Source organism: Brachionichthys hirsutus, chromosome 5 (assembly GCF_040956055.1).
Source record: "Brachionichthys hirsutus isolate HB-005 chromosome 5, CSIRO-AGI_Bhir_v1, whole genome shotgun sequence".
Taxonomy (NCBI): domain Eukaryota; kingdom Metazoa; phylum Chordata; class Actinopteri; order Lophiiformes; family Brachionichthyidae; genus Brachionichthys; species Brachionichthys hirsutus.
This window is the reverse complement of record NC_090901.1, coordinates 15,582,834-15,606,126: the sequence shown is the minus strand read 5'-3', so window position 1 is coordinate 15,606,126 and position 23,293 is coordinate 15,582,834. Positions and strand designations below refer to the sequence as shown.

Here is a 23,293-nt window from a genome sequence, read left to right as displayed (position 1 = left end):
TCAGCACTGAGATCAAGGAGCCGTGATTGAATTCACCTGAAATCATGCGTCCGATTCGCTGCAGGTTTTCTTCCTTTGATGTGATTGGTGCATTTTGTAAAACTTCAACCGGCAGATTTGTACTGTTGCCCAGTAGAATATGAATAGCTCAAAGAACAAACACATCTCTGCATCTTGCTCAATGAGCCACGCAGGCCTGCTTTAGCTGGCTGCTAATCATGCTAGCATTAGCTCACCAGCTAACCCTTATCGGTTTGTTTTCCTTTACTCGAGTTCATTCATGCTAACGCCGGCAGCGTGCACGCTGAAGCATCTCACTCTTCATTTAGAAGCAATTTGCTTTTCTTTGTTTTTCCACACGAGGGGGGGGGGGGGGCGTTCTAAGGGCTGGCGTAGCGGGGGCCACTCCGCTGAGCTGCTCAGAGGAGCTGGTGTTTTTGGCCGCCGTCACCTGCAGCTTTTATCTGCTCATGAAACAACCTCAAGGCTGCAAGATTTCCTCAAAACATGGGAAAACTCTCAGTTCAAGTTGAACCTAATCTTGAATTGATTCAGAATCGGAGCCCCCCCTGAATGTTCAGCCACGAGTTCCTCGCTTCATGGAGTCTCATCAAGCCACGCCTTTACTGCTGAATCAGCGTCAGTGCGTGGGAATGTTGCTCTGATGAGTCCCATCAGCAAACCTACAGGAATGACCTCGTTTTCTTTAATCAAACTCTGTGCGTATGTGCGTGTGCGTGTGTGTGTGTGTGTGTGCGTGTGTGTGTGTGTGTGTGTGTGTGAACACTCACCATTTCACTCAAGGGCAAGTCTCCGGTGAGAAGCAGAGATATGGACAGCAACACTCGCTCTGATATGATTTGAAGATCAGGCAATGATGGTTTGACTTCACACAATATATGACCTTGTGTGTGTGTGTGTGTGTGTGCGCGTGTGTGTGTGTGTGTGTGTGCACCATTCTTTTGTGAGTGCTCCATGTTGGTTCCCACTGATCATTCATGGAACTTGCTACAGTAGAACTGTTCAGCTGTGTGTGTGTGTGTGTGTGTGTGTGTGTAGGGGGCGAGGCGCAGATAGGGAGAGATTCAGTAAGAAGTCGGATCGACCCCCCCCCCCCCCCCCCTTCCTCTGTGGATCTTAGGACGGTGGGAAAGTTCAAATCTGCTGCTCTTTTCTGTCTCTTATCAGTCCGGCTTATCGGCTGGCGTTCTCGCTGCAGCGGTCCAGGGTCTCGGCGCCGGCGCCGTCTGAGCTGCTCTCTATCCCTCCATCCCTCCATCCCTCCATCCCTCCATCCCAGCAGCTCCCCTCTTTCTTCTTCTACTTCCTAGAACGCCGCCTTTTCTTCATCCCTCTTCTCATCTCCGTATTGTCATCGCTGTTTATGAAGACAAGAGTGTCATCGTTCACCTGACGACTGACAAAAGGAGAAATATTCAACAGCTGATTAAAAAGAATGAATGTTATTACAATAATTATTATGTTGTTATTATTATTATCATTATGCTATTATTATTATTATGTTATTATCATTGTTATTATATTATTATCATTATGTTATTATTATTATGTTATTTATTATTATTATCATTATGCTATTATTATTATTGTACTATTATTATGTTATTATCATTGTTATTATATTGTTATCATCGTGTTATTATTATTGTTATTGTTATTATCATTATGCTATTATTATTATTATCTTATTATCATTGTTATTATATTGTTATCATCGTGTTATTATTATTGTTATTGTTATTATCATTATGCTATTATTATTATTATCTTATTATCATTATTATTATTATTATTATTATTATTATTATTATCTTATTATCATTATTATTATTATTATTATTATGTTATTATTATTATTATTATTATGTTATTGCTGATGTTTCAGCTTTTTAGGGTTAGAATGAGGCTATCATCTATTTAATATAATGCATTGATCAATGAAGCTCTAAAACACACCAATCAGATTCACCCAGCGTCAGATCGGACCGAGCCAAATCAGTTTAACTCATCGAGTGCCAGGAACACGGAACCTCACAAACGAAGGAATGAAGTCTCTTCTTTCATCAGAAAATGTTCTTGTGGTTTCTGTCATTCATCTTCTGACACGCAGACAGGGGGAGAACCCGTAGAGAACCCTCGCAGACAGGGGGAGAACCCGTAGAGAACCCTCGCAGACACGGGGAGAACCCGTAGAGAACCCACGCAGACATGGGGAGAACCCGGAGAGGACCCAGGCAGACACGGGGAGAACCCAGAGAGAACCCACACAGACACGGGGAGAACCCGGAGAGGACCCAGGCAGACACGGGGAGATCCCGGAGAGAACTCGGAGAGGACCCACGCAGACACGGGGAGAACCCGGAGAGGACCCACGCAGACACGGGGAGAACCCGGAGAGGACCCACGCAGACATGGGGAGAACCCGGAGAGAACCCACGCAGACAGGGGGAGAACCCGTAGAGAACCCTCGCAGACAGGGGAGAACCCGTAGAGAACCCTCGCAGACAGGGGAAGAACCCGTAGAGAACCCTCGCAGACACGGGGAGAACCCGGAGAGAACCCACACAGACACGGGGAGAACCCGTAGAGAACCCACGCAGACAGGGGGAGAACCCGGAGAGAACCCACACAGACACGGGGAGAACCCGTAGAGAACCCACGCAGACACGGGGAGAACCCGGAGAAGACCCAGGCAGACGGGGAGAACCCGTAGAGAGCCCACGCAGACACGGGGAGAACCCGGAGAGGACCCACGCAGACACGGGGAGAACCCGGAGAGAACCCACGCAGACACGGGGAGAACCCGGAGAGAACCCACACAGACACGGGGAGAACCCGGAGAGAACCCACGCAGACACGGGGAGAACCCGGAGAGAACCCACGCAGACACGGGGAGAACCCGGAGAGAACCCATGCAGACACGGGGAGAACCCGGAGAGGACCCACGCAGACACGGGGAGAACCCGGAGAGAACCCACGCAGACATGGGGAGAACTCGGAGAGAACCCACGCAGACACGGGGAGAACCCGGAGAGAACCCACGCAGACACGGGGAGAACCCGGAGAGAACCCACGCAGACAGGGGGAGAACCCGGAGAGAACCCACACAGACACGGGGAGAACCCGGAGAGAACCCACACAGACACGGGGAGAACCCGGAGAGGACCCACACAGACACGGGGAGAACCCGGAGAGAACCCATGCAGACACGGGGAGAACCCGGAGAGAACCCACGCAGACACGGGGAGAACCCACGCAGACACGGGGAGAACCCGGAGAGGACCCACACAGACATGGGGAGAACCCGGAGAGAACCCACACAGACACGGGGAGAACCCAGAGAGAACCCACACAGACACGGGGAGAACCCGGAGAGGACCCACACAGACATGGGGAGAACCCGGAGAGAACCCACGCAGACACGGGGAGAACCCGGAGAGGACCCACACAGACACGGCGAGAACCCGCACAGACACGGGGAGAACCCGGAGAGAACCCACGCAGACACGGGGAGAACCCGGAGAGAACCCACACAGACACGGAGAGAACCCGGAGAGAACCCACACAGACACGGGGAGAACCCGGAGAGGACCCACACAGACACGGGGAGAACCCGGAGAGAACCCGCACAGACACGGGGAGAACCCGGAGAGAACCCACGCAGACACGGGGAGAACCCGGAGAGAACCCACACAGACACGGGGAGAACCCGGAGAGGACCCACACAGACAGGGGGAGAACCCGGAGAGAACCCACACAGACAGGGGGAGAACCCGGAGAGAACCCACACAGACACGGGGAGAACCCGGAGAGAACCCACGCAAACACGGGGAGAACCCGGAGAGAACCCACACAGACACGGGGAGAACCCGGAGAGAACCCGCACAGACACGGGGAGAACCCGGAGAGAACCCACGCAGACACGGGGAGAACCCGGAGAGAACCCACACAGACACGGGGAGAACCCGGAGAGGACCCACACAGACAGGGGGAGAACCCGGAGAGAACCCACACAGACACGGGGAGAACCCGGAGAGAACCCACACAGACACGGGGAGAACCCGGAGAGAACCCACACAGACACGGGGAGAACCCGGAGAGAACCCACACAGACACGGGGAGAACCCGGAGAGGACCCAGGGCTGGCCCGCGATGAAGAGGCTGCTGATGCCCTCCCCCAGGGGGCAGGAAGGCGACCCTCACGCTGGCCCATCCATCCCAGCTGTCGCTCACGCCCAAGAAGCAAACATCGAAGAGGAGGAAGAGAGAAACGAATTGTTACCCGCTCTCTCCTCCTTTCTTCCATTCCTCTCCATCCCTCCTTTCTATCTGTTCTCTGTTCACCCAGGACCTTTATCAGGGAGACGGCTCTGCTCATTAAGGAGTTAATTTTCTCACTCCTATCTCAGATTAGTATAGTCAACCTAAAGCACTGAGAATTCTTTAAATGTTCTTCCTTGTTATCGAAAGGAGAGAGGCAGAAAATGGGAATGGGGGATATTTAATCGGTTAAGTAGACTTCCTGGGGAACAGATTTCTCTCTCTCTCTCTCTCTCTCTCTCTCTCTCTTCCCAGCAATGCAAAGAAATCTGTGAAAGCCAGCCCAGCTAAGTAATTCCATTTTTAAAGCATGAGTATGGAGGGAGGGGGGATGGTGGAGGGGAGGGAGGGAAGACAGAAGGAGTGGAAAAAACGACTTGATGAAATTTCACTATCAGCTCCGAACCAATATGCAAAATATCTCACTAGAAATCAAATAGCTATTATGTTTTCATTTCCACGTCGGCGTATTTGCTTAATGAAGAGGAGACAGATCAGACCGGCAGAGAGCGTCTGCAGGAGCCGATAACCGCCAACGGCTCGCAGCTATCCGCGCGGTGAGGCTAGCAGTCACCGCGCGGGAAAAAAAAGGAAGAGGCGTGGGGGGGGGGGGAGGAAGCGCGACTGAGGAAAGGAACGAGAGGTGTTTCTGGCACTGGGGTTGAGGAACAGAGAGATAATGATGATGGAGGAACCCAGAATGTATAGGATGGATGGAGAGATGAGGGAGGAGAATGTTCCATAAACACTTTATGTTCTAACATGTGGAACAGTGAGTTCTGCTCACATCAACACCTTTATGTCCTAAAGAGTGACTGAAAGTAGGAAATGTTGAAAAGGCCTTTCAGCAGCTCGTCACTCATTGGCTGCTTTAGACTCGATGTTTTACTGCCTGGATGGTTCCTCTTGTCTTCCTTTCATTCAGCCTGTGCTAGAATGTGGAACAAACACCAAACCACGTAATCCTCCTTTAGAATGTGGAACAAACACCAAACCTCGTAATCCTCCTTTAGAATGTGGAACAAACACCAAACCACGTAATTCTCCTTGAGAATGTGGAACAGACACCAAACCTCGTAATTCTCCTTTAGAATGTGGAACAGACACCAAACCTCGTAATCCTCCTTTAGAATGTGGAACAAACACCAAACCACGTAATTCTCCATTAGAATGTGGAACAAACACCAAACCTCGTAATTCTCCTTTAGAATGTGGAACAAACACCAAACCTCGTAATTCTCCTTGAGAATGTGGAACAGACACCAAACCTCGTAATTCTCCTTTAGAATGTGGAACAAACACCAAACCTCGTAATCCTCCTTTAGAATGTGGAACAGACACCAAACCACGTAATTCTCCATTAGAATGTGGAACAAACACCAAACCTCGTAATTCTCCTTTAGAATGTGGAACAAACACCAAACCTCGTAATCCTCCTTTAGAATGTGGAACAAACACCAAACCACGTAATTCTCCTTTAGAATGTGGAACAAACACCAAACCACGTAATCCTCCTTTAGAATGTGGGAACAAACACCAAACCACGTAATTCTCCTTTAGAATGTGGAACAAACACCAAACCTCGTAATTCTCCTTTAGAATGTGGAACAAACACCAAACCTCGTAATTCTCCTTTAGAATGTGGAACAAACACCAAACCACGTAATTCTCCTTGAGAATGTGGAACAGACACCAAACCTCGTAATTCTCCTTTAGAATGTGGAACAGACACCAAACCTCGTAATCCTCCTTTAGAATGTGGAACAAACACCAAACCACGTAATTCTCCATTAGAATGTGGAACAAACACCAAACCACGTAATTCTCCTTTAGAATGTGGAACAAACACCAAACCACGTAATCCTCCTTTAGAATGTGGAACAAACACCAAACCACGTAATTCTCCTTGAGAATGTGGAACAGACACCAAACCTCGTAATTCTCCTTTAGAATGTGGAACAGACACCAAACCTCGTAATCCTCCTTTAGAATGTGGAACAAACACCAAACCACGTAATTCTCCATTAGAATGTGGAACAAACACCAAACCACGTAATCCTCCTTTAGAATGTGGAACAAACACCAAACCTCATAATCCTCCTTTAGAATGTGGAACAAACACCAAACCTCGTAATTCTCCTTTAGTATGTGGAACAAACACCAAACCTCGTAATCCTCCTTTAGAATGTGGAACAAACACCAAACCTCGTAATCCTCCTTTAGAATGTGGAACAAACACCAAACCTCGTAATCCTCCTTTAGAATGTGGAACAAACACCAAACCACGTAATCCTCCTTTAGAATGTGGAACAAACACCAAACCTCATAATCCTCCTTTAGAATGTGGAACAAACACCAAACCTCGTAATTCTCCTTTAGTATGTGGAACAAACACCAAACCTCGTAATCCTCCTTTAGAATGTGGAACAAACACCAAACCTCGTAATCCTCCTTTAGAATGTGGAACAAACACCAAACCTCGTAATCCTCCTTTAGAATGTGGAACAAACACCAAACCACGTAATTCTCCTTTAGAATGTGGAACAAACACCAAACTTCTTAATTCTCCTTTAGAATGTGGAACAAACACCAAACCAGGTAATTCTCCTTTAGAATGTGGAACAAACACCAAACCTCTTAATTCTCCTTTAGAATGTGGAACAAACACCAAACCTCGTAATTCTCCTTTAGAATGTGGAACAAACACCAAACCAGGTAATTCTCCTTTAGAATGTGGAACAAACACCAAACCTCGTAATTCTCCTTTAGAATGTGGAACAAACACCAAACCTCGTAATTCTCCTTTAGAATGTGGAACAAACACCAAACCAGGTAATTCTCCTTTAGAATGTGGAACAAACACCAAACCTCGTAATTCTCCTTTAGAATGTGGAACAAACACCAAACCTCGTAATTCTCCTTTAGAATGTGGAACAAACACCAAACCATGAGACTTCATCTCTGAATTTGCTGTTTCCAGATAGGTGTCGGTCGCCCCTCGGAATCTAAGCCTGCTTTTGGCTGAATGGCTACAACCGATCGGTATCATGGCCTGTGAGGCTGGTCGGCATTGTGTGTAGCTTGATTGGAGGGGGGGGGGGGGGGGGGCACATGTTCAAAGTGCAAGCTTTGTTACAATTATTTCCTCAGCAGCAGGCAATTTTCTTTCCTCTGATCAATAAGTGGCTCCTCTCAGGATGTGACTCCCAGTCAGGTGTCTCTGGAGCGTCCTCCTTTCATGGCTCTCTCCGGGGTGTGTGATTCTGTGCATGTCTCTCCTCCTCCTTGTTGAGCGTGCACGCTTGATGAGGACGGCGAGCTGATGAAGCAGCGTCTTCGCTGGCTTCAGCACTTTGTTCTGCTTCCCCCCCCCCCCGAGACAGACGGCTGCAGTCTCTGGAGCTTCCTTCTCCGCCCCCACGTCTCCATGAATGCTCCCTGAGCCATTGCAGCTCTTACACATCCATACTGGAAGAAAAGTCTTAATCCAGACACAATTGTCAAATGTCCTCCCTCCACAGTGTCCTTCACCGCCCAGTGTTTTGTCTTGAACGGTCTACTATCGGTCACTCGAAAGGGCAGTGAAGGTGATCCAGAATTTCCTTCGAGTTCTAGATTCATGTCAAAATGTAACCACGATTCACTCCCACACAAACGTTCCGTCCTGAGGTACTGTGTGAGAGAACGGACAGACAGACAGACCGATAGATCACATCCCCTCCTTCAGCTCATCTGGGCAGCGCTAATAAAAACACCCAATATTAGCTTGACATGTTTAAATTGGCATTTTCAAGAGTAAGTGCTTCGGAACGCACTGGAAGCCTTCAGCTATCCTCATCCGCTCTTATTTTATTTTATCAGACGCTGAATCAAATTGAAGGATTCAGGAAAACATAAATGTCTGACTCGTGTAAAAAGGTTCTTTTTTAAGCTAATGATCTTTTGAATTTAAATCATTTGTCATTTAAATCGATCCTGTCTCCATGGCTCCTAATTGAAAACGTTTGCTGGTGCTTTTGGGCAAGTCTCCACTGCATTGATGTGCCTCCTCCAGACATGCACATGGAGTCCGTGCATTTCTTATTTGTTCTCCATCTCTTTGATGACTGCAGTCCAATGTTCCTGTGGGTATCAGCCGTTGAAACATGGAGTAGAATATGACGTACTTATCGCCTGCGCCCTGCTGTCCCGTCCGCTAACTATCCAGTGGAAAGAGAATATTTCTCCTGGGATGAAAGGAGGGACAAAGTGGAGCTGAAACTTTCTCTGCAGCGATGGAATCATTAAGCCAGAGCTGTAATGAGGACAGAAATCATAACTCAAACTTACATTTTAAGCAAGAAATATAATTGGAATTTTATACAGACAACTGCCTTTGTACAATTATGATTAAAGGGAAATTAATTGTATGAAAATGTCCTTATAGATGCTGAAAATTAGATCTAGCAAGACTCAGAGCTAATTCTAAAAATATTATGTACACGATCGATCTCCAGTTCTCCACCACCGTTTCTGTTAACGTCCAAATCTTTCCGTGTTAATTTAATCTGAAATTAGAGTGAACGAGCAGGCGTGGAAGTCGGAATTAGCCTAAAGATGTTTCATTTACAAAGACGGAAAGACTTTGTCAGCCAGCGATTGTTTCCCAGCATTATCTCTGCCTGCTTTTAATTGCTGTGGAAGTGAAATTAACAGAATTAGAAAACTTGCCTCTCCCTTTTTCTACAAGCGTCTTTATTCGTGGCTATTGTTGTCCTTTTGTTCCACTATTGTAAATATATACGCCCCCAGTCAGGGCTTCAGCTGCTCGCTCAACACAAACTAATGAAAATGCGCTCCGTCCGTCAGTCCGTCCTCATTGGGGGGGGGGGGGGGGGCATTTTTCTCTCAGTATTAATTTCACTCTAATTTGACCACCACCCTCCTTGACTTTCCATTAGTCGGTGTGACTCGTTTTGTCCCTCGGCTGAACCATTGCTGTCTCTGACACCCCCGAGTCCTCTTTCAGGAAACGCTCCCTGCATTAATAATAGTTATATCCTGTAGACGTGGACCCGGGTCATGCCGTGCTGTCGGGTCCAGAGCTCCTAGACGTGGACCCGGGTCATGCCGTGCTGTCGGGTCCAGAGCTCCTAGACGTGGACCCGGGTCACGCCGTGCTGTCGGGTCCAGAGCTCCTAGACGTGGACCCGGGTCACGCCGTGCTGTCGGGTCCAGAGCTCCTAGACGTGGACCCGGGTCATGCCGTGCTGTCGGGTCCAGAGCTCCTAGACGTGGACCCGGGTCACGCCGTGCTGTCGGGTCCAGAGCTCCTAGACGTGGACCCGGGTCATGCCGTGCTGTCGGGTCCAGAGCTCCTAGACGTGGACCAGGGTCATGCCATGCTGTCGGGTCCAGAGCTCCTAGACGTGGACCCGGGTCATGCCATGCTGTCGGGTCCAGAGCTCCTGGCACGTTCATCTTATAGAAGGACTGTTATTAAAGAAGCAATTTTTAAAAGTCACATTGAAGCCATATTAACGGACTATATTTTTGGAGGGCGTAATCTTCAAACGGGCTAAAATAGATGAAAGTACTCTATAATTACTGCGGTCAGCAGGGATGATGAAAGTGTAATTGATACAGATCAGGCTCTTTTTGTTACCGGTTTAGGTGTGCTGTGAAGCCCCCCTTGGCTTCTTGCTCTTAATCTTCTGGATTAGAGCGTTCGGCGTGTCCAATTCTTGAAGATGTTTTTTTCATCAGTGTATTCAGAGTATTTTTCCATCATTCTGCAGTACACAAGTAGCTCGTTACAGTCGCACGCGTCCTGCAGCAGTTCTGTAAGGTTTGAGGTGCAGGGTAAGTTCTGTCCGGTCCAGAGGCACCGTCCCATGGAGCGTCCTCGTCGTGGTGGCCCTCATGGAGATATCAATCGATGCGCTCGATTCCCGCTGACTTTGATGTCACCTTTATTTTGAGGAAGCAAGCACAAGATAAACGTGTATTTATCTGGAATGCGTTTGTGTATTTGTTTCTAAAGAGCAGCAGAATACTAGTAGAAGAGGCTCAATCAGTCGGTCTGTGTGTGTTCATCCATCCAGAGCACAGACCTCCCCCAAGCAGCTCATTCCCCTCCTGACTGGAGCCACATGGTGATCTGGATCAGCACCAAAAGGTTCTAGATTGTTCTTGGTATCTTTAGACACCAACCAATGCAGCCTCAGAGGTAGCGTCTCCCTCGGTCACGGTAGCGTCTCCCTGGGTCACGGTAGCGTCCCCGTCGGTCACGGTAGCGTCCCCCTCGGTCACGGTAAAGTCCCCCTGGGTCACGGTAGCGTCCCCCTGGGTGACGGTAAAGTCCCCCTGGGTCACGGTAGCGTCCCCCTGGGTCACGGTAGCGTCCCCCTCGGTCACGGTAGCGTCTCCCTCGGTCACGGTAGCGTCTCCCTGGGTCACGGTAGCGTCCCCGTCGGTCACGGTAGCGTCCCCCTCGGTCACGGTAAAGTCCCCCTGGGTCACGGTAGCGTCCCCGTCGGTCACGGTAGCGTCCCCCTCGGTCACGGTAAAGTCCCCCTGGGTCACGGTAGCGTCTCCCTGGGTCACGGTAGCGTCCCCCTGGGTCACGGTAGCGTCCCCCTGGGTGACGGTAAAGTCCCCCTGGGTCACGGTAGCGTCCCCCTGGGTGACGGTAAAGTCCCCCTGGGTCACGGTAGCGTCCCCCTGGGTCACGGTAGCGTCCCCCTCGGTCACGGTAGCGTCTCCCTGGGTCACGGTAGCGTCTCCCTGGGTCACGGTAGCGTCTCCCTGGGTCACGGTAGCGTCCCCGTCGGTCACGGTAGCGTCCCCCTTGGTCACGGTAGCGTCCCCCTTGGTCACGGTAGCGTCCCCCTGTCCCAAGCCTGGATAGAAGCAGAGGGTGGCAGCAGGAACGGCATCCGGCCTGACGGGACAAGCCGAAAAACAAACCAGAAAATTCAAAGTGAATTGGACTTGATGCGTATTTTGAACTGATTTTTTAATCCCTAAATTGGTTTTCAATGTTAAAATGTCATTCTGGATCTGATCCGGATTAAATCTGGTGGTGAGATAGCGACTCCCCCCCCCCCCCCCTGCATGAATGTGTCCAATTCCATAAAGATGGGTCAATAACCAACCGAGATAATGACCCATGTTTATGGAACTGCAACATTAATGAAAGTTTAAAGGGATCCAGAATCCAGGATCTCTTCTGGATCCGCACCAAAATGTAATCACATGTTCCTGGTAACAGTCCATTCCAACGATCCTGGACATTTCACCCAGAGCCGTCCAGAACCGTTTGAATTATCTTGCTAACGGACGGACGGACAGACGCCAGCGATGACGTTCCCTCGCCTCGGCAGAGGTAATGAAACACAGCGTCACATTTCCCTCCTCTTTGTCTTGCAGGTTCCATCGGAGAGCTTGACGGCGTTGAAGAAAACACAGCCGACAACCCGAGCCTGTCAGGAGAGGAGGGGGGTGTGTCGGACCCGGACGATTCAGCTGAAGGCGACAGCTCCAGCCCCAGCCCCAGCCCCCGCCCCCGCCCCCGGCCCCGCCCCCGGCCCCGCCCCCGGCCTTACGCACCGCTGCATGACGAGGGTGAGAAGAGACGACTGGTCTCTAGTTGGGTTGGGGGTGGAAGGACGAGCAGTGGTGAAGTAAAAGTACTTCCAATTAAAACAAGCTAAATGTATCCTCACACTTCTATTAAGGGAGGGGACAGTTACTGACCCTAGACAGGCAAGGTGACCCCCCCAACCGGAAATATAATTCCACACACCTTAAATGGAATGTCAGCGTACTTTATAATATACAGGAATATATGTTTACTGCATTGGAGAAGATGCGTCATTCATTTCTAGTAGTAGTAGTAACTCTTCTTCCTCACGAAGAAGAGTTACTACTATACTTTCCTCTTGTCCCGTGAGGGGTCGCCACAGCAACCCAGGGTTGTCCTCTAGCCCTGTCCTTTGCATCGTCCTCCCCAACACCAGCCACTCTCATGTCCTCCCTCACTACGTCCATGTCTCTTCTCCTGGGTCGTCCTCTAGCCCTGTCCTTTGCATCGTCCTCCCCAACACCAACCACTCTCATGTCCTCCCTCACTACGTCCATGTCTCTTCTCCTGGGTCTTCCTCTAGTCCTGTTCCCTGGCAGTTCCATCCTCAGCATCCTTCTACCGATATAGTCCCCGTCTCTCCTCTGGACATGTCCAAACCATCAAAGTCTGGTCTCTCTGACCTTGTCTCCAAAACGTCTAACCTTCACTGTCCCTCTTATTGTCTCATTTCTAATCCTGTCCAACCTGGTCACTCCCAAGGAGAACCTCAGCATCTTCATCTCCTCCACTTCTAGCTCCGCCTCCTGTCTTTTCCTCAGAGACTCTGTCTCTAAGCCGTCCAGCATGGCTGTCCTCACCACTGTCTCTTAGCCGTCCATCATGGCTGTCCTCACCACTGTCTCTAAGCCGTCCATCATGGCTGTCCTCACCACTGTCTCTAATCCGTCCATCATGGCTGTCCTCACCACTGTCTTGTAGACCTGTCCCTTCGTCCTATCACAGAGCACACCTGATACTTTCCTCCCCCCGTTCCAGCCTGCCTGCACACGATTCTTCACCTCCTTTCCACATTCTCTCCATCACTCTGCTCTGCTGACCCGAGGTACCTGAAGTCCTCTCCCTTCTTTACGTCTATTCCTTGTAGCTTCACTGTCCCCCCTGGGACCTTCTCATGTACACACATGTACTCTGTTTTACTCCTGCTCACCTTCATCCCTCTCTTTTCTAGAGCAGACCTCCACTTCTCTAGATTCTCCTCTACCTGCAGATCACAATGTCATCTGCAAACATCACATTCAGAGGAGCTTCCTGTCTCACCTCTGTTAGTCTATCCATCACCATGGCAACAAAAAGGGGCTCAGAGCTGGTCCCTGGTGCATCCCACCTCTACACTAAACTCCCCTGTTTCTCCTACGGCACACTTTACTGCTGTCCTACATGTCCTGAAGTACTCTGACATACTTCTCTGCCACTCCAGACTCCCTCACGCAGTACCACAGTACCTCACGCAGTACTACAGTACCTCATGCAGTACTACAGTACCTCATGCAGTACTACAGTACCTCATGCAGTACCACAGTACCTCATGCAGTACTACAGTACCTCATGCAGTACTACAGTACCTCATGCAGTACCACAGTACCTCATGCAGTACCACAGTACCTCATGCAGTACTACAGTACCTCATGCAGTACTACAGTACTTCATGCAGTACTACAGTACTTCATGCAGTACCACAGTACCTCATGCAGTACTACAGTACCTCATGCAGTACCACAGTACCTCATGCAGTACTACAGTACTTCATGCAGTACCACAGTACCTCATGCAGTACTACAGTACCTCATGCAGTACCACAGTACCTCATGCAGTACTACAGTACCTCATGCAGTACCACAGTACCTCATGCAGTACTACAGTACTTCATGCAGTACTACAGTACCTCATGCAGTACTACAGTACCTCATGCAGTACCACAGTACCTCATGCAGTACTACAGTACCTCATGCAGTACCACAGTACCTCATGCAGTACTACAGTACCTCATGCAGTACTACAGTACCTCATGCAGTACTACAGTACCTCATGCAGTACTACAGTTCCTCTCTGAACACCCTGTCCTAGACTTTCTCTAGATCTACAAAGACACAATGCAGCTCCTTCTGACCTTCCCTGTACTTCTCCATTGCTAGCCTCAACGCTAACGTTGCGTCTGTGGTACTCTTACTCAGCATAAAGACATTCTGCTGCTCACAAATACTCACTTCTGTCCTTAGTCTAGCCTCAGCCACCTTTCCCATAACTTCATCGTATGACTTATGAGCTTTTGTGTTTTCAGCAGTCGTCATGTCGAGGATTGCATGAGGCCCGTTTCGGTGACCTCACCACGAGATAATCCTCCACAGCAAACCTTTGGTTTTATGCTGGACTTCTCACCTCATCTCAAAAATGATCCAATCCTGGACTCAGACCGTAAATACAACCTGACCGGTGCGATATTATCTGTGTAAAGTCGTAACACACAGGTGGAAGGTAGAAGAATGTTCCCTTGGGTGAGTGTCTCAAGTCTTATCTCTTAGGTGTCGCTTATGCTCAGTTAGTGGCAGAGACTTCCGTCTATCGTCTTCTGGCCTGTTTTAAAGGTCCCATATTCTGAAGAACTCACTTTCCCATGTTTCTAGACGATGATGGAGGGTTTGGTTCCGTATCAACCCAAAAACGGCTCAATAAACCCTCCAGTCAGTCCTGCCTAGTTTGTGTAGTAATCAAGTCCAGAAACGCTTCTGGAAGAAATCTCTGTCACTGACGTCACAGTACGAGAACGTGCACAAGATGTGTGTGCACGTTCATTGCATCTGTTTGAGACAGGAATGAGGGACGCTGTCCTGCAGCGTCTGTTTGAGACAGGAATGAGGGACGCTGTCCTGCAGCATCTGTTTGAGACAGGAATGAGGGACGCTGTCCTGCAGCATCTGTTTGAGACAGAAATGAGGGACGCTGTCCTGCAGCATCTGTTTGAGACAGGAATGAGGGACGCTGTCCTGCAGCGTCTGTTTGAGACAGGAATGAGGGACGCTGTCCTGCAGCATCTGTTTGAGACAGGAATGAGGGACGCTGTCCTGCAGCGTCTGTTTGAGACAGGAATGAGGGACGCTGTCCTGCAGCATCTGTTTGAGACAGGAATGAGGGACGCTGTCCTGCAGCGTCTGTTTGAGACAGGAATGAGGGACGCTGTCCTGCAGCGTCTGTTTGAGACAGGAATGAGGGACGCTGTCCTGCAGCGTCTGTTTGAGACAGGAATGAGGGACGCTGTCCTGCAGCATCTGTGTGAGACAGAAATGAGGGACGCTGTCCTGCAGCATCTGTTTGAGACAGGAATGAGGGACGCTGTCCTGCAGCGTCTGTTTGAGACAGGAATGAGGGACGCTGTCCTGCAGCGTCTGTTTGAGACAGAAATGAGGGACGCTGTCCTGCAGCATCTGTGTGAGACAGAAATGAGGGACGCTGTCCTGCAGCGTCTGTTTGAGACAGAAATGAGGGACGCTGTCCTGCAGCGTCTGTTTGAGACAGAAATGAGGGACGCTGTCCTGCAGCGTCTGTTTGAGACAGAAATGAGGGACGCTGTCCTGCAGCGTCTGTTTGAGACAGAAATGAGGGACGCTGTCCTGCAGCGTCTGTTTGAGACAGGAATGAGGGACGCTGTCCTGCAGCATCTGTGTGAGACAGAAATGAGGGACGCTGTCCTGCAGCGTCTGTTTGAGACAGGAATGAGGGACGCTGTCCTGCAGCGTCTGTTTGAGACAGGAATGAGGGACGCTGTCCTGCAGCGTCTGTTTGAGACAGGAATGAGGGACGCTGTCCTGCAGCGTCTGTTTGAGACAGAAATGAGGGACGCTGTCCTGCAGCATCTGTGTGAGACAGAAATGAGGGACGCTGTCCTGCAGCGTCTGTTTGAGACAGAAATGAGGGACGCTGTCCTGCAGCGTCTGTTTGAGACAGAAATGAGGGACGCTGTCCTGCAGCGTCTGTTTGAGACAGAAATGAGGGACGCTGTCCTGCAGCGTCTGTTTGAGACAGAAATGAGGGACGCTGTCCTGCAGCGTCTGTTTGAGACAGGAATGAGGGACGCTGTCCTGCAGCATCTGTGTGAGACAGAAATGAGGGACGCTGTCCTGCAGCGTCTGTTTGAGACAGGAATGAGGGACGCTGTCCTGCAGCGTCTGTTTGAGACAGGAATGAGGGACGCTGTCCTGCAGCGTCTGTTTGAGACAGGAATGAGGGACGCTGTCCTGCAGCATCTGTGTGAGACAGAAATGAGGGACGCTGTCCTGCAGCAGCTGTTTGAGACAGGAATGAGGGACGCTGTCCTGCAGCGTCTGTTTGAGACAGAAATGAGGGACGCTGTCCTGCAGCGTCTGTTTGAGACAGAAATGAGGGACGCTGTCCTGCAGCGTCTGTTTGAGACAGAAATGAGGGACGCTGTCCTGCAGCATCTGTTTGAGACAGAAATGAGGGACGCTGTCCTGCAGCGTCTGTTTGAGACAGAAATGAGGGACGCTGTCCTGCAGCATCTGTTTGAGACAGAAAAGAGGGACGCTGTCCTGCAGCGTCTGTTTGAGACAGAAAAGAGGGACGCTGTCCTGCAGCGTCTGTTTGAGACAGAAATGAGGGACGCTGTCCTGCAGCGTCTGTTTGAGACAGAAATGAGGGACGCTGTCCTGCAGCGTCTGTTTGAGACAGAAAAGCGGGACGCTGTCCTGCAGCAGCTGTTTGAGACAGGAATGAGGGACGCTGTCCTGCAGCGTCTGTTTGAGACAGAAATGAGGGACGCTGTCCTGCAGCGTCTGTTTGAGACAGAAATGAGGGACGCTGTCCTGCAGCGTCTGTTTGAGACAGAAATGAGGGACGCTGTCCTGCAGCGTCTGTTTGAGACAGAAATGAGGGACGCTGTCCTGCAGCGTCTGTTTGAGACAGAAATGAGGGACGCTGTCCTGGAGCGTCTGTTTGAGACAGAAAAGAGGGACGCTGTCCTGCAGCGTCTGTTTGAGACAGAAATGAGGGACGCTGTCCTGCAGCGTCTGTTTGAGACAGAAATGAGGGACGCTGTCCTGCAGCGTCTGTTTGAGACAGAAATGAGGGACGCTGTCCTGCAGCGTCTGTTTGAGACAGAAATGAGGGACGCTGTCCTGCAGCGTCTGTGTGAGACAGAAATGAGGGACGCTGTTCTGCAGCGTCTGTTTGAGACAGAAATGAGGGACGCTGTCCTGCGGCGTCTGTTTGAGACAGAAATGAGGGACGCTGTCCTGCGGCATCTGTTTGAGACAGAAATGAGGGACGCTGTCCTGCGGCATCTGTTTGAGACAGAAATGAGGGACGCTGTCCTGCGGCATCTGTTTGAGACAGAAATGAGGGACGCTGTCCTGCGGCATCTGTTTGAGACAGAAATGAGGGACGCTGTCCTGCGGCGTCTGTTTGAGACAGAAATGAGGGACGCTGTCCTGCGGCGTCTGTTTGAGACAGAAATGAGGGACGCTGTCCTGCAGCGTCTGTTTGAGACAGGAATGAGGGACGCTGTCCTGCAGCATCTGTTTGAGACAGAAATGAGGGACGCTGTCCTGCAGCATCTGTTTGAGACAGAAAAGAGGGACGCTGTCCTGCAGCATCTGTTTGAGACAGAAATGAGGGACGCTGTCCTGCAGCATCTGTTTGAGACAGAAATGAGGGACGCTGTCCTGCAGCATCTGGACCATCTGGATTTGGACCAAAGACTGGGACAGATACTTCATACATGTCTCTGGGAACTGCGTTCACTTGTGGAAAAAGGGTAGAATATGTGACCTTTAAGGATCCACTAGTGAATGTACTACGACCTTCTGAATTTAACTGCACTTGACACAGCGCCCCCCACAGGTCTTTGTTTCTACAACAAACATCGGTCTGTGGGTAATTGAGCCTTTTGATCATTCACATGCGTTTGTGTGCACGGCGTCGGCTTTTATCGCTCCGAGTGTCCTCACCAGTTATTAAATGGTTGCTTCCATGCCACGTCGTTCTCTTGTCTACCTGGTATCCATCAGGATACACAACCGGATACAGAACCGTGATGAGGTTCTGCATCGCTCTTGTGTCTCCATTGTGTCTAAACAAATAAAGAATGTGGTTCAATCTGGGTTCCTGCGAAGCGGCCCCCTCGTGCTGCTCTTATCCTCAGTCCCCCCCTTGTTCCGCCTGATAGCAGAATTTCACTCATATTCTTTTGACTTATTCAAGATTTCACTTGCTGTGTTTTTTAATCTCAAAAATTCCTGCTCTTGTGAAATGTTGGGCCTGGAAGTGATAAGCGTCTGCTGGTTGGCTCGGTTTGATAAACCCATGGAAATTCTGTCAGGTGCTAATCGAGACGAGATTAGAGATGAGTTTTCGGGGTGAGTGTGTGTGCGTGCGTGCGTGTGTGTGCGTGTGTGTGTGCGTGCGTGTGTGTAACAGTGAGAGGGAGGGAGAGGTGAGGAGTGGGTGACGTGTGTACCAGATTGTGTGAGAAGAAAGACGAGAAAACTTGGCCTGGCTGCCCAGCATCACCCCAAACACATCTCTCTCTCTCTGTCTCTCTCCCCCCTCTCTCTCTCGCCCCCTCCCTCCCAGAGTTCCTCGGTTGCCCAGTGCTGTCATTATCAGTTCTCTGTAAATCAGTCATGTTTGACGAACCTGCTCTTTCAACCTGGGATCAATACCAGGTCTTTATCTGGCTAATAAAGGCAAGGCCTCTTATCCACCATCTGGAAGACACGCACACACACACACACACGCACACACACACACGCACACACACGCACACACACTCACACACACGCAGACACGCACACACACACGCACACACACACGCACACACACACACACGCACACACACACACACACGCACACACACACACACACACGCACACACACGCACACACACTCACACACACGCACACACACACACGCACACACACACACGCACACACACGCACACACACTCACACACACGCACACACACACACACACACACTCACACGCACACGCACACACACACACACACGCACACACACACACACACACACGCACACACACACACACATGCACACACACACACACACACACACACGCACACACACACACACACACACACACACACACACACACGCACACGCACACACGCAGGCTTCATGCTAGCTGGACCAGCGCTCTGTTCCTCCACCAAACCCGCTAAACCAGGGTCCTCAAACGCGTCATCACTAAGTTAGTTGGTTAGCTTAGGCTAGTTTGACCCGGCTGAGGATGATTATGTGTTGTTGTAATAGTAATGTTTAATGTGCATAAACCTCGGGGGGGCCGTTATTTAGTGACATTAATCTTTATAATGATTCAACGCTACGTCCGAGCCAACACTGTTAAAGTGGGACGGCGGACGGGGGCTATCAGGGGGACATTGTCCACAGAACATCGATGTCGGCCTTTGATCATTCATTTGTAGATTCGCCGTGACAACGAATCATGTTTGTGTGTTCGAGAACGGATGTTCTCTTACTATGAGATGTCACATGGGGGGGGGGGGGGTCCTCATTTGGTTTGAAATGTTTCTCTGCTTGCACAAAAAAGGAACCTTCCACAACGCACAAGGTGGTAGTGCCATTTGGTGTGTGTGTGTGTGGGGGGGGGGGTAGTTAAATTGATTAGGGTAATGATGGATTAGTCTGCCAACACAAAATGTCTAACAGACCAGTAGTTAATCATTCATCCCCTCCTGTGTCATGTTGAATAGGTTCTAAGTGTGATTTATTCAAACCGGTCAATATCATTTCTTTATTTTATTTCATACAGTTAACTCATTCAGTGCCAGCCGCTGGCAGCGCTGACATACGCTGAGTACCTGCGGTTTTCACTTATTTAGACCCACAGAATATTATGTACTATGACTACGCAGATGAGATTAAAGTCTCATTTTTCATCAGAAAAACAAAACGCGTTTCTACTGTTTTCTGTTCTGAAGTTATTGGCCGTTGAAAAGAGGCAGAAATCACCAAAATCAGCAGCTTCCAACCGAAAACGGAGAAAACTAGCTTTCTGTGCAGAGACACGTTTCCAGCTGATCTATGACTTTAATATTTAATGCTTTAGTGACACATCAAGCATCAACAGTTGTTTACTTCTAAATAACAGTGAGAAGGAGCTTTTCATGTTTCTTTTTTTCTTCCGTTTTTTTCTTGTCTGCATTTGTGCTCAAGAGTGACAACATACATGCCCTCCAGACATGTGATCAGACAGACATGTGATCAGACAGACATGTGATCAGACATGTGATCAGACAGACATGTGATCAGACATGTGATCAGACAGACATGTGATCAGACAGACATGTGATCAGACAGACATGTGATCAGACAGACATGTGATCAGACAGACATGTGATCAGACAGACATGAGCAGACAGACATGTGATCAGATAGACATGTGATCAGACAGACATGTGATCAGACAGACATGAGCAGACAGACATGTGATCAGACAGACATGTGATCAGACAGACATGTGATCAGACAGACATGTGATCAGACATGTGATCAGACAGACGTGTGATCAGACAGACATGAGCAGACAGACATGTGATCAGACAGACATGAGCAGACAGACATGTGATCAGACAGACATGAGCAGACAGACATGTGATCAGACAGACATGAGCAGTCAGACATGTGATCAGACAGACGTGTGATCAGACAGACATGAGCAGACAGACATGTGAGCAGACAGACATGTGAGCAGACAGACATGTGAGCAGACAGACATGTGATCAGACAGACATGAGCAGACAGACATGTGAGCAGACAGACATGTGAGCAGACAGACATGTGATCAGACAGATGTGAGCAGACAGACATGTGAGCAGACAGACATGTGATCAGACAGATGTGAGCAGACAGACATGTGAGCAGACAGACATGTGAGCAGACAGACATGTGAGCAGACAGACATGTGATCAGACAGACATGTGATCAGACAGACATGAGCAGACAGACATGTGAGCAGACAGACATGTGATCAGACAGACATGTGAGCAGACAGACATGTGAGCAGACAGACATGTGATCAGACAGACATGTGATCAGACAGACATGTGAGCAGACAGACATGTGATCAGACAGACATGTGATCAGACAGACATGTGAGCAGACAGACATGTGATCAGACAGACATGTGAGCAGACAGACATGTGAGCAGACAGACATGTGATCAGACAGACATGTGATCAGACAGACATGTGAGCAGACAGACATGTGATCAGACAGACATGTGATCAGACAGACGTGAGCAGACAGACATGAGCAGACAGACATGTGAGCAGACAGACGTGTGATCAGACAGACATGTGAGCAGACAGACGTGTGATCAGACAGACGTGAGCAGACAGACATGTGAGCAGACAGACATGTGATCAGACAGACATGTGATCAGACAGACATGTGATCAGACAGACGTGAGCTGAGCAGTCTTTGTTGTGATCTCTCGTTTCTGGATGACTCTTCTTCTCCAGGATGTTCCTCCTGCTGCTTTCAGGCATGATGTTGGTTCTGCTGCAGGAAGAGGGAAACGTTGGACTTCAGTCCATCTTTGCCTGTGTGGCTCCTTTTCAGGCTTATTATGAACCTCAAGCAAGAGTAAGGAAGTCAGTAGGGACTCCATGTTCCCCCGTTCAATGATCCTGCTTCCTCCACATATTCTTTGTGCTTCAGGGGGCGCCCTGAGAGGAGCCTTCTACCTCCGGTTTTCCTGTCGAGGGTAACTTAACTCCTGAAATCAAACTGCAGCCGCCATGTTGGTGAACGTCACGTAGAAAGGATGTAAGGGAAGACAAACGGCCGCATGGCAGTCAGCAGGAAGGAACCCAAACATCTGCTTGTTGTGGAAGTTAGGAAGTGAGATTGTTGGGTGACTTTGCCCCGCAGGTGTGACGGGGGGGATCATATTATCAGATTGATGGAGACCGTCTGGCTATGGGGGGAAGGCAGAAACGTGTCTGTGGACTCCTCCTGATACCTGCCTTCCTGTCTGAGATGATATGGGAGATAATATTGATCATATTAAACGCAATAACTGTGTCTCCAGCTCCCCTCCCTCACTTCAGCCCCTGCAGGATAAAATCAACGTGCCATTCAATGTGATTTATAGCTGAAAGTAATGGCACTGTTTAGGTGGGGGGGGGGGGGGGGGTCTGCTTGCTTTAGCGTGTACAGCATGGCAGTGTGTGGATGTGCCCTGAAGATGGGGGGGGGGTGTGTTGATTATTTGATGATGCAGATCCAATCTTTGCTGAACATTAATAACGGCAAGTTGAGACGACGTCACACTGGAGCGTTTACGACCGGTATCGATCGGGCACAATCTGTTTATCCGAGCGGGGGTAAACACGCGTTGTGCAGACAGCTCAGTTGTTAATGGGGTGGGGGCTGAAGGGGGGGAGGGAGCGCACAAAAGAAGACCTAGAAGAAGGGAGTAAAGAGAAATCCAAAGTTATGATCAGCAAAATAACCTGCTTGATGGCATTAATGAAGGGGGCCCTGTTTCCAGACTAAATTACGGTTTCATACGTAGAAGATGAATCGCACCAGTAGAACGTGGACTGCTGAGCAGACATGAGAACATGAGATACACCAGCATCATCACGTCTACAATGAGCTAAAGTGAGAACATGAGACACAACAGCATCATCAAGTCTACAATGAGCTAACATGAGAACATGAAATACACCAGCATCATCATCTAAATGAGCTAACATGAGATACACCAGCATCATCACGTCAACAATGAGCTAACATGAGAACATGAGATACACCAGCATCATCACGTCAACAATGAGCTAACATGAGAACATGAAATACACCAGCATCATCACGTCTACAATGAGCTAACATGAGAACATGAGATACACCAGCATCATCACGTCTACAATGAGCTAACATGAGAACATGAAATACACCAGCATCATCACGTCTACAGTGAGCTATCATCAGAACATGAAATACTCCAGCATCACCACGTCTACAATGAGCTAACATGAGAACATGAAATACACCAGCATCATCATCTAAATGAGCTAACATGAGATACACCAGCATCATCACGTCAACAATGAGCTAACATGAGATACACCAGCATCATCACGTCAACAATGAGCTAACATGAGAACATGAGATACACCAGCATCATCACGTCAACAATGAGCTAACATGAGAACATGAGATACACCAGCATCATCACGTCAACAATGAGCTAACATGAGAACATGAAATACATCAGCATCATCACGTCTACAATGAGCTAACATGAGAACATGAGATACACCAGCATCAT

General features: G+C 49.3%; 1 protein-coding gene across 1 annotated transcript in view; it reads left to right on the top strand.

Annotated features, from left to right (window-relative positions):
* Nucleotides 1-23,293, top strand: part of zfpm1 (zinc finger protein, FOG family member 1) — a 101,318-nt gene that overhangs the window by 26,337 nt on the left and 51,688 nt on the right. Inside the window, exon 2 of the mRNA XM_068739565.1 lies at nucleotides 11,752-11,946. Within this exon, the coding sequence (XP_068595666.1) occupies nucleotides 11,752-11,946 (195 nt within the window). The remainder of the gene's footprint in view (nucleotides 1-11,751; nucleotides 11,947-23,293) is intronic.